The sequence below is a fragment of the Gobio gobio genome (assembly GCF_949357685.1).
Source record: "Gobio gobio genome assembly, chromosome: 20".
NCBI lineage: Eukaryota > Metazoa > Chordata > Actinopteri > Cypriniformes > Gobionidae > Gobio > Gobio gobio.
This window is the reverse complement of record NC_137113.1, coordinates 47,102,589-47,115,359: the sequence shown is the minus strand read 5'-3', so window position 1 is coordinate 47,115,359 and position 12,771 is coordinate 47,102,589. Positions and strand designations below refer to the sequence as shown.

General features: G+C 36.0%; 1 protein-coding gene across 1 annotated transcript in view; it reads left to right on the top strand.

Annotated features, from left to right (window-relative positions):
• usp22 (ubiquitin specific peptidase 22) overlaps positions 1-8,593 on the top strand; it is an 86,639-nt gene extending 78,046 nt beyond the window's left edge. Inside the window, exons 10-14 of the mRNA XM_079846331.1 lie at positions 50-176; positions 3,093-3,184; positions 3,283-3,345; positions 5,726-5,875; positions 7,359-8,593. Coding sequence (XP_079702457.1) covers positions 50-176; positions 3,093-3,184; positions 3,283-3,345; positions 5,726-5,875; positions 7,359-7,401 — 475 coding nt within the window. The 3' untranslated portion in view covers positions 7,402-8,593. The remainder of the gene's footprint in view (positions 1-49; positions 177-3,092; positions 3,185-3,282; positions 3,346-5,725; positions 5,876-7,358) is intronic.
• The last annotated feature ends 4,178 nt before the right edge of the window (positions 8,594-12,771 follow it).

The window sequence follows — 12,771 nt, the reverse complement described above, 5'->3', positions numbered from 1 at the left end:
TCCCCTATCTGAGATCGCTCCGGCCAACACTCACGCTTCTGCATTGCAGGTTCACCCGACCCGAACACTTAGGAAGCAGCGCCAAGATCAAATGCAGCGGTTGCCATAGTTACCAGGAGTCCACCAAGCAGCTGACGATGAAGAGACTTCCTATCGTGGCGTGTTTCCACCTGAAAGTAAGTGTGTGTGTGTGTGTGTGTGTGTGTGTGTCTGTGTGTGCATAAATTTGCTTCTGTTTTGATGCAGATGAAAATCCAACATGTGATCAGTTTCAATCAATATTACTGATATATTTTATTACATTTATTTTTTTGTTAGCATCAGCACATATTTGATATACTGTATATCGAGCGATATTGTGTATATTTAATTGTGCATGCTTATTTTTAAATGCTAATAATTTAATAACACCGGTAAATGTAATATTTAGGGCTGTCAAAAGATTAATCGCGATTAATCGCATCCAAAATAAAAGTTTGTGTTTACATAATATATGTGTGTGTACTCTGTTAATTATTATTTATATATAAATACACACACATTCATGTATATATTTAAGAATAAAAATATTATTTTTATATATAAAACATTTATATTTATATATATTATAGATTATATAAATGTATATACATGCAAATATTTCTTAAATATATACATGAATGTGTGTGTATTTATATATAAATAATAATTAACAGAGTACACACACATATATTATGTAAACACAAACTTTTATTTTGGATGCGATTAATCACGATTAATCTTTTGACAGCCCTAGTAATATTATAATGTACAGTATGAAAATGGATATTAAATATTTTGATGCAATTCACAGAATTCTGTAATGAAATGTGTGATTATGGTGATGATGGTAATAATAAATGTATAGAAATATTCTATACTATCGTGTAAAAACAAGATTACACAGTAATTGCAAAGTTTTGATATCAGAATTCACAAATTCTATTATTATTATCATTGCTATTATTGTTTTATGCACATTAGTATAGAATTGTAATACTTCTGTCCATTTCTCATGTAATATCACCAGTATTTATTATTAATATATTGAAGATCATATGAATGTTTAAATGAGAAATGTGTAGAAATTGTACACTTTAAAACAAGGTTTTCATGGCAGAATTAATTTTTCACAAATGCCTAACATTATTATTACTAATACTACTTTATGAATATCATATTTTATTTTTATTGTACACACATTTAGTGTATCATTTTAATACTTCTGTACATTTCTCATTTAATATGTATTCATTACAATAACAAATAATAATTATATTAAAGGTAATATGAATAATGTCGCATGAAAATGTATTGAAATATTAAAATGTTATATTACTGTGTATTAAAAATGTTTTGACGCCAGAATTCACTTTTCACAAACATTATTATATAATAATATTATTATTATAGCTAATACTACTACTGTATTAATATATTATTATTATTATTATTATTATTATTTTATTATTATTTATTATTTTACCCAAAGTGGTATAGAATTTAAAGTGTTCTATACATGTCTTGTTTAATTATTTGTGTGTGTGTGTGTGTGTGTGTGTGTGTGTGTGTGTGTATGTGTATATATATATATATATATATATATATATATATATATATATATATATATATATATATAAATATAAATAATAATAATGAGCGATATTGTATATATTTAATTGTGCATGCTTATTTTTAAATGCTAATAATTTAATAACACCGTTAAATGTAATATTTAATATCCATTTTCATATTCTACATTATGTTTTATGCCAGAATTCACAAAATTCTGTAATGAAATGTGTGATTTATGTTGATAATAATTATAATAGATAAATGTATAGAAATATTCAAATTCTATACTACCGTGTAAAAACAAAATTACACTGTAATTACAAAGTTTTGATATCAGAATTCACTTCACAAATATTATCATCATTACTACTACTGTATTAGTATATTATTATTATGCACATTAGTATAGACTTTTAACATATTTCTGTCCTTTTGTTATATTACCAGTATTTATTATTATTATATTGAATATAATATGAATGTTAAATGAGAAATGTGTAGAAATTGTACAATTATATTATTTATTATTAATTACAACAACAAATAATAATTATATAAAGGGTAAAATGAATAATGTCACATAAAAATGTATTGAAATATTAAAATGTTATATTAAGTCAAGTCAACTTTATTTATATAGCGCTTTTAACAATGCAGATTGTTTCAAAGCAGCTTTACAGTGTTAAACAGGAAAATAATGCAGCATAATTTTATTCAGCCGCTCCGGAGAAAACGCTGATGTCATCAGTTCATTTCAATAATCATACAGTGACAGTGTGGGCTTTAGATCAATAATTTAGTTTATATGGTTAATTTAGTTTTTTAGTTTTTTTTTTGTTTATTAATTAGATTTATTTCGATGTTTAGTTGAAAAATATTACTGTGTATTAAAAATGTTTTGACGGCAGAATTCACTTTTCACAAACATTATTATATAATATTATTATTATTATAGCTAATACTACTACTGTATTAATATATTATTATTATTTATTATTTTACCCAAAGTGGTATCGAATGTAAAATGTGCGATACATGTCTTGTTTAATTATTTGTTCAACATTATTATTAATATTATTATTATTATAGCTATTAGCTAATACTACTATTTATATCAATACTATACATTGTATTATTATTTTATTGTTATTTGTTAAATTATTATTTTACCCAATGTAGTAAAGAATTAAAAATGTTCTGTACATGTCTAATTTATTTTTAATTATTATTAATCGGTTACAATTATCCTGGTTCTGACTGAATGTTTATATTGAATTCACATTCTGGCCAAGAACCAGCAAAATGTTGAATATTTAGACGGTCAGTGGGCGATCTGTGGGCCGAGCCTGGCCTTCTCTCCTCCTCTCCTCCTCTCCTCTCCTCCTCTCTCTCTCTCTCTCCTCCTCTCCTCCTCTCCTCCTCTCCTCTTCTCTCCTCCTCCTCCTCCTCTCCTCCTAATGCCTGTCTGCATCTCTCCTTCTCTGTTTTCTGCCATCCAGCGGTTTGAGCATTCAGCGAAGCTGCGGCGGAAGATCACCACCTATGTGTCCTTTCCTCTGGAGCTGGACATGACCCCCTTCATGGCCTCCAGGTACAGCCTCACTCCTCCTCATCTCCGCTGTCTTTATGGAAGGGAAGTGGAGTGGCATGGCAGGTTCAGTGCTAATGTCCTTTGTGTTTGTCTCGCAGTAAAGAGAGCCGAATGAATGGACAGTACCAGCAGCCAGTGGACTCATTAAACAACGACAACAAGTAAGTGAACGCATGATCACCCACTCAAAATACTGCATCAGCTCCTGCTGTGTTCATATATGACTGTCTTAATGAGTGAGTCATTGAATCACTCATTAAACCGATTCATGAGTGAGTCATTGAATCATTCATTCACCCAATTCATTCAGGAACGAAGAATTGGAATGTCTGACTGAGTCATTGAATCATTAATTCAACCGATTCATGATAGTCATTGAATCATTCATTCACCCAATTCATTCAGGAACGAAGGATTGGAATGTCTGAGTGAGTCATTGAATCATTAATTCAACCGATTCATGAGAGTCATTGAATCATTCATTAAACCAATTCATTCAGGAACAAAGTATATTGAATCATTCATTCAGGAACGAAGCATTGGAATATCTGACTGAGTCATTGAATCATTCATTCAGGAACGAAGCATTTGGCTGTCTTAATGAGTGAGTCATTGAATCATTCATTCAACCGATTCATGAGTGAGTCATTTAATCATTAATTCAACCGATTAATTCAGGAACGAAGCATTTGACTGTCTTAATGAGCGAGTCATTGAATCACTCATTAAACCGATTCATGAGTGAGTCATTGAATCATTAATTCAACCGATTCATGAGTGCGTCATTGAATCATTCATTCACCCAATTCATTCAGGAACGAAGGATTGGAATGTCTGAGTGAGTCATTGAATCATTCATTCAGGAACGAAGCATTTGGCTGTCTTAATGAGTGAGTCATTGAATCATTCATTCAACCGATTCATGAGTGAGTCATTTAATCATTATTTCAACCGATTAATTCAGGAACGAAGCATTTGACTGTCTTAATGAGCGAGTCATTGAATCACTCATTAAACCGATTCATGAGTGAGTCATTGAATCATTCATTCACCCAATTCATTCAGGAACGAAGAATTGGAATGTCTGACTGAGTCATTGAATCATTAATTCAACCGATTCATGATAGTCATTGAATCATTCATTAAACCGATTCATGAGTGCGTCATTGAATCATTCATTCACCCAATTCATTCAGGAACGAAGGATTGGAATGTCTGAGTGAGTCATTGAATCATTAATTCAACCGATTCATGAGTCATTGAATCATTCATTAAACCGATTCATTCAGGAACAAAGTATATTGAATCATTCATTCAGGAACGAAGCATTTGGCTGTCTTAATGAGTGAGTCATTGAATCATTCATTCAGGAACGAAGAATTGTAATGTCTGAGTGAGTCATTGAATCATTCATTAAACCGATTCATTCAGGAACAAAGTATATTGAATCTTTCATTCAGGAACGAAGAATTGGAATGTCTGAGTGAGTCATTGAATCATTCATTCAGGAACGAAGCATTTGACTGTCTTAATGAGAGTCATTGAATCATTCATTCACCCTATTCATTCAGGAACAAAGCATTTGACTGTCTTAATGAGTGAGTCATTGAATCATTCATTCAACCGATTCATTCAGGAACAAAGCATTTGACTGTCTAAATGAGTGAGTCATTGTTTCATTCATTCAACCGATTAATTCAAGAACGAAGCATATGACTGTCTAAATGAGTGAGTCATTGAATCATTCATTCAACCGATTCATGAGTGAGTCATTGAATCATTCATTCAACCGATTAATTCAAGAACGAAGCATATGACTGTCTTAATGAGTGAGTCATTGAATCATTCATTCAACCGATTCATGAGTGAGTCATTGCATCATTCATTCACCCAATTCATTCAGGAACAAAGTATATTGAATCATTCATTCAGGAACGAAGCATTTGACTGTCTTAATGAGTGAGTCATTGAATCATTCATTCAACCGATTCATGAGTGAGTCATTTAATCATTAATTCAACCGATTAATTCAGGAACAAAGCATTTGACTGTCTTAATGAGCGAGTCATTGAATCATTTCATTAAACCGATTCGTTCATTCAGCAATGAAACACTGCTGTGTGTTGCTCAGAGACACAGAGCAGTCCTGTGGTTTTGTTTGGAATTATTTTATTGGTGAAATAGAGCAAAAACAGGCAATATTGTGTATAAAATGCAATTCACTTAATATTAACATCTTGTTTATTGAACTGTCATATAAAATCAATTTCACACATGTAGTCGTGCTGATATTTGGAGAAGAAAAGCGCACTCTGTGATATTGATTAACTATATTAAATGCTATACTGGAGTATTTTTGCCCCTTATCTTGAACATTGACGGCTTTATAAATGCATTTTAATAGTCATGCAGTGAAAGCGTGTGTATTCTGAGTGTGTTTGTAAAGTGAAGGACGTGTCAAGTACGTTGTAAAGTATGCAGACGATGTATATCACACATGCTGTGTGTGTGTGTGTGTGTGTGTGTGTGTGTGTGCTGCAGGTATTCTCTGTTCGCTGTGGTGAATCATCAGGGCACGTTGGAGAGCGGCCATTACACCACGTTCATCCGGCAGCACAAGGACCAGTGGTTTAAATGTGATGACGCCATTATCACTAAAGCCAGCATTAAAGACGTTCTGGACAGCGAAGGGTCAGTATCTACACACTGACCACAACACACACACACACCCGCATTCAAAACTCAACATCAAACCAGGGCCAAATAAATGACTGCACTAGATAGAACTATACTTTTATTTATTGTAATGTTTTGCTTAAAGTGCCTTCTTAATAAATGAACAGTGAAAATAAAGTTATTTCTAGTGCAGTAACTTTAAGCATAATTTGCATAATTTGATATTTTGTACTATCCCTTTATGAAAGCATTATTTTAATTTTGCATTTAATTCAGAATTTACTTTAATATTGTAAATTAAATTATTATTGATACCATATAATAAAATGTTTGATATAATTTACTGATTTAAACGTCCAAGTACATTTTCATGGCCTCTGGACTTCCATAAGGCTTGATTTATAATGTGTGTTTATGCGTGCGTGCGTGCGTGCGTATGTGTGTGTGTGTGTGTGTGTGTGCGTGTATGTATGTATGTGTGCGTGTGTGCGTGCGTGTGTGTGTGTATGTATGTGTGTGTATGTATGTGTATGTATGTATGTGTTTGTGTGTATGTATGCATGTGTGTGCGTGTGTGTGTGTGTGTGTGTGTGTGTGTGTGTATGTATGCGTATGTATGCATGTGTGTGTGTATGAATGCATGTGTGTATGCGTGTGTATGTATGCTTGTGTATGTATGTTTGTGTGTGTGCGTGTGTGTGTGTGTGTATGTATGCGTGTGTGTGTGTGTGTGTGTATGCATGTTTGTGTGTATGTATGCATGTGTGTGTGCGTGTGTGTGTGTATGTATGCGTGTGTATGTATGTATGTGTGTCTGTGTGTGTGTGTGTGTGTGTGTATGAATGCATGTGTGTGTGTGTGTGTGTGTGCGTGTGTGTGTGTATGTATGCGTGTGTATGTATGTGTGTCTGTGTGTGTGTATGAATGCATGTGTGTGTGTTTGTGTGTATGTAAGCATGTGTGTGTGCGTGTGTGTGTGTATGTATGTGTGTGTATGAATGCATGTGTGTGTATGAATGCATGTGTGTGTTTGTGTGTATGTATGCATGTGTGTGGGTGTGTGTATGTGTGTGTGTGTGTGTATGTAATAAAAAATATATATTTCAGCTAGTTGGCAAGGCAACATTTCTCATTTTCATTTACTTGATTGTACTAAAATAACTAAAACTTTTTTTTCAATTTGTTATTAATTTTAGTATTAACAATATAGACTATAATTCATAAAAATGACAAAACAAAATACAAGCGTTTCTGGAAATTTAACCAAAACAAAACAAATTCAAAATATTATTTCAATAACCCACTGAAACTTAAATAATTCTGCTGTTTTTTTGTTGTTATGAAAGCTTGTTCCCGCCATGCACATTGCAACTTTTAATCTCGCAATTATGAGATATAAACTTGAGTTTGTGAGATAAAAAGTCACAAAAGCTTCCATTTGAGTGTTTTACAGCTGTATCTGAAAATATAAAAACACTGTATTTCCCCTCTTTCGCAGGTACTTGTTATTCTACCATAAACAGTTTCTTGAATATGAATAAGCCGAGATCCAGACGTGATCCGAGCCCAAAGCTGTGAAGGGAAGATCATACGAGTGACGGCGGGACAACACACACACACCCGTCCCACGAGAGCCAGCCGGAGCAGAAGAGTTCACACGCAGCCTAAAGAAAATAACAACAACATAAGAGTTAAAAAAAAGAAATAAAGAAAAAAATGACACAGCTAAACCAATCTGCACTGAGCAACCGGAGCATACTTGACAGAGACAGGAGGAGAACCACGCGCACTACAAACACACACACACACACACACACACACACACACACACACTGACATCCCATCACGCACTTCACTTTCAGTTGTGTTTCACCCCCAAAGAATATAAAGCATTCACGTGCATCATCCGCGGATGATCTCCTCAGACGTATACGAGGGGAAAAGATTCCTTTATGATTTCTGCGTATGCATTATTGATGTACCGAATGCGACGGAAAGGTGTTATTGACTTCAGCGTAAACCTATATTGTTGGAAATACTGTCCTTGTCCAGCACTTTTTATTCTTTTATCATTCGGAAAAGCTCGTTTGTGTCGTTTTTTCTTTTTGGTTGAGGGCTGAAAATGTATCACACACACACACACACACACATAAATCTCTATATAAATCTATTTTTATAAGTCCTTCATTTTCCTGTTTACGTGTCCTATACCCGCACCATCTTTTCTCTTTATGTGCTTAAAGTCTTGATATGAATGGACGGAAGGTGTTTTGGCAGATCTTTGGTTGGAGTTTGGCTGCAGGTTTGTTTGGTTGTGACGGCTTGTGTTTCAGACGCATTGACGTTTTCTTTCTGGTCATGTGATGCCTGTCGCCACCATGGCTCGATTCAGCAGTGTTATCCTCAGCCACGTGTCGAGTGTGTGTGTGTGTGCGCGCATGTATGCATATCCCGTGTGTGTGTGTGTGTGTGCGCATGCAGGTATGTGGGCACCTGTGTGTTGGTGGTGTTAACGTGTGTGTGTGTGTGTGTGTGTGTACTGAATCAGTACTCAAACTTGGCATGCTGTTTAAACTGGATGCTAAAAGACTTTGGGGAGGATTTTATAAATGTTAATTATGTATCTATGTATAGTATGTATGTATGTAATGTATGTAAAACAAATCAATGGAAAAAAAAATGGTGAAGAAAAGTGCTGTGTCGTCTGATTTGCTCTCTGGAATAACAGGAGATTTCTGCTTCCCTCGGGATGGAAGGGTTGTTATATTTCAGTAGCTTTCTGGAAACGCGAATCAAATGAATCATACTCTCTTAGAGCAAGACAAGCTATTTTGCTTTATAATGTGCACTACATTGCCAAAAGTGTTGTGACGTCCGCCTTTACACACACATGAGCTTCTCATTCTTCATCTGTAGGGTTTAATATGGAGTCGCAGCTCTAACAGCTTCAGCTCTTCTGGCTTTCCTCAAGGTTTAGGAGTGTGTTTATGGGGATTCTTCATTTGTGATGTTGGATGAGAAGGCCTGGCTCTCAGTCTCCGCTCTAATTCATCCCAAAGCTGTTCAATCGGGTTGAGGACTCAAGATCCTCCACACCAAACTCGCTCATCATGTCTTTATGGAGACGCTTTGTGCACTGGTCAGTCATGCTGGGACAGGAAGGGGCCGTCCCCAAACTGTTCCCACAAAGTTGGGAGCATGAAATTGTCCGAAATGTCTTGGTGAAGCATTAAGAGTTCCTTTCACTGGAACTAAGAGGCCAACCCCTGAAAAACAACCCCACCCCATAATCCCCCCTCCACCAAACTTTACACTTGGCACAATGCAGTCAGGCAAGTCCCGTTCTCCTGGCAACCGCCAAACCCAGACTCGTCCATGGGATTGCCAGAGAGAAGCGTGATTGGTCACTCAGAGAACACGTCTCACTGCTCTAGAGTCCAGTGGCGGCGCACTTTACCCCACTGCATCCCACGCTTTGCATTGCACTTGGTGATGTAAGGTTTGGATGAGCAGCTCGGCCATGGAAACCCATTCCATGAAGCTCTACACACTGATCTTGAGCTCATCTGAAGGACGTTTGGAGCTCTTGACTCGACTTCTGTGACCCTCAGCATGCGCTGACCCCGCTCTGTGATTTCACCACTTCGTGCTGTTGTTCCCAATCGCTTCCACTTTGTTATAACACCACTAACAGTTGAGCGTGGAATATTTAGTAATTAAAATGTGTGTAGAAGCGTCTGCAGGCCTAGGGCTTGATTTCTACACCTGTGGCCATGAAGAGATTGAACACCTGAACTCAGTGATTTGCCAATACTTTTGCTAATAGTGTATCATCATCCTTCAGGCTAGTGGAAAGAGAACGTCTAAAATATGTTTATTTTATTTAAAAAATGTCTATTTGGGTTTCTAAATTCAATCTGTATCTTTAAACGTGGCGAGTTTGAGTCAGAAATCTCCACTTCGGCAACTTTACACAGCAAACGTTTATTCATATCTATTGTATATTCTGAAGGTCTGTTCATGTATCATTCACCTGATTTATTGAACATCTAACTCCTTAAAACATGGTGAAAATGCATTTTATTTCTGTCTGATGACAGTATTTTCTGATTTATTGAGTGATAAACAGAAATCCAAAATTAGCTCTGATAAAAAAACAACCTGTATGTCAACAAAATCAAACAAGAATTATGAACCGGACTTCATCCAATGCTCAGATTTCTTCTGGAAATTACTGCATATTTAGTTAAATACTACCTCATTTGCATATTTAAACATTTCAGATAACTAGTAATACACAACAGGTGCTGTAAATGTACAGTGATTAATCAATGGGTGAAATTATGATTTTATATATCTCGTTTTCCCTATTCGCCTGTAGTGGCGCACAACAGTAGATTTGTTTTGTCCATAGAAAAGTTTTTATGGACTTTTCCATATATATGTTGAACTTAAGGGTTGTTAAACGATTAAATGCCTTTCTAAGACAAAATCGTCTTTATTAGCTGTCGTGTAGAGCAACAAATGCCTCATTAGCGACTGTTTCTATGGGTCACTATACACAAACTGTCCGCCATATTGGAACGGTCAAGGAAAGCTGACTGCAATCGTTACTGTTAAACGCATGTATGAATATCTCATATCTGCGTCTAAAAACACAAACCAACACATGTCCTCACCTGTGAAAGGTTATCCCGTTTTTACGGGAATTTAAATCTCGGCGGTTTTACAACCAGAAGCTGTGGCATCATTGATTCTTACTGTGAGTGACGACACACGGACCGTTCCAAGATGGCGGCCGCGCCGACGTGACACTCCCGCCACAGGAACATAAAATCATGATCTGGTAAGTCATAATAATAACATAGAAAATCGAAACGATGAGAAAAATCGATGTTATAACCTTAAATTTGAAATGATCACATGCTAAATTGAAACTGACAGTGAAAATTATAACTTAAAAGTCATTATGAGATAAAATGTCATAGTTTTTAAATTTTAAGTATTTATTTAATATGCCATGATTTAGATTTTTTTTAAATCTTAATTTCAACTTTAATGTCATAATCTTGATTTGGTGTCATAATTTTGACTTTTTAAACCTTAATTTCGACCTTTATATCAAAATTATATCATAATTCCATCGTTTCAAATATTTAGGGCGCAGAGCCCTATTGTTCTTCCTCAGATTATTATTATTATTATTATTTTTTTTCGACTTCTCGGGCACTTTTGGGGCCCTTACCGTGCTCGAAAACTCTTGAAACTTTGCACACGCGTCAGAATGCGCGGCCATCAGAGCCGGGCTGAAGCTGGTACCCGGGCGTGGCAGGGGGACTCGACAGCGCCCCCTTAAGTGGGGTCTGAAAACTTGGTCCATATATCAAACACACTTGCACATACATGTATGAAACTCGGTACACATATAGATCTCATCAGGCCGAACAACTTTCATGCTCTAAGTTATGCGTCAGCCCAACAGGAAGTGAGCTATTATGGGTTGTTCGGAAAACCCATGCTCTGGAATTTAATATACTTATGGATGCTAAATTGCGAGCGGATTTTTGATATCTCAAATGGTTTGGCCGTGGCGAAGCAACGAATTTATGGCGAGAAAAGGGAAACAGGAAGTGTGTTACAACTTGTGCAAACATTGACAGATTTGGATGAAACTTCAGCTGTGTGTTCGTTGTAAGATGCCGATTGCATGGATATGACTTTTGTGAGTCAAAGTTATAGCGCCACCAACTGGCAGCAGGAAGTGTGTCACTTTGAAAAATGCTTTGAATCACCATCTTATTTTCACCCGATTTACTTCAAACTTCATCAGTATAATGTGAAAACATGACAGATAGAGACGTATGAAATAGATTCCTGAAATTTGAAATACTGTTGCCATGGCAACGTGTCAAAGTTTAATAATCTTTTGGCTGTTTTGAGGCTCTTAGCATGCTTGAAAATGCTTGAAACTGCTTGAAACTCAACACACACATCAGAGATGTCAGTCAGTACACACTGGCAAAGCCTCAGAAACGGACGGGGATGAGGGGCTCTATAGCGCCACCTTTTGACAAAAGTGGGGGGGTTAGTTTTATCTTCAGTCACCAAACTCGGTACATATATTGTTCTCTTCAAGCCGGACAACTTTCTAATTTACAGTCATTAGCTCCGACCAACAGGAAGTCAGATATTTTGGTTTGAAGGTGAATAATTGTATAATTCAGGGTCTGAGTTTTTACGTTCTCCTCGTAGGCAATTTATTCAATCTCCACCAAACTCGGTCAACATGAAACAAAGATACGGAAGATGCTAAAATGCGAACGAATATTGGATATCTCAAACGGTGTTGCCATGGCGAGGGATTAAATAAGGACAAAAAAGGGGAACAGAAATTCTCTCATATCTTGTAAAATCATTTTTTGATTTCAATAAATTAAGATTGTTTGTTCAGTAATTGTACTTGGATTTATTTAAAATGAGTGTACTATTTTTCAGATCAATATATTTATTTATTTAAAATATTTCTTTAAATAATCTATTCTGTCTTCTGTGTCTGTGTGTGCTGCTCTCCCCTCAATGAACACAAGATGGCAGCATTGTATTAGTTTTGAAGCAGGATAAAAAAAATCCATCTCTCTTTCTCTCTAAGGGGTTTGTCTGTGTGTGTGTGTGTGTGTGTGTGTGTGTGTGTGTGTGTGTGTGTGTGTGTGTGTGTGTGTGTGTGTGTGTGTGTGTGTGTGTGTGTGTGTGTGTGTGTGTGTGTGTGTGTGTGTGTGTGTGTGTGTGTGTGTGTGTGTGTGTGTGTGTGTGTGTGTGTGTGTGTGTGTGTGTCAGAGTCCTGCACGGGTCCGATTTTGAAAACCCGCACCCGCCCGTACCCGCAGTGCTTAAACCCGCATCCGACCCGTTGT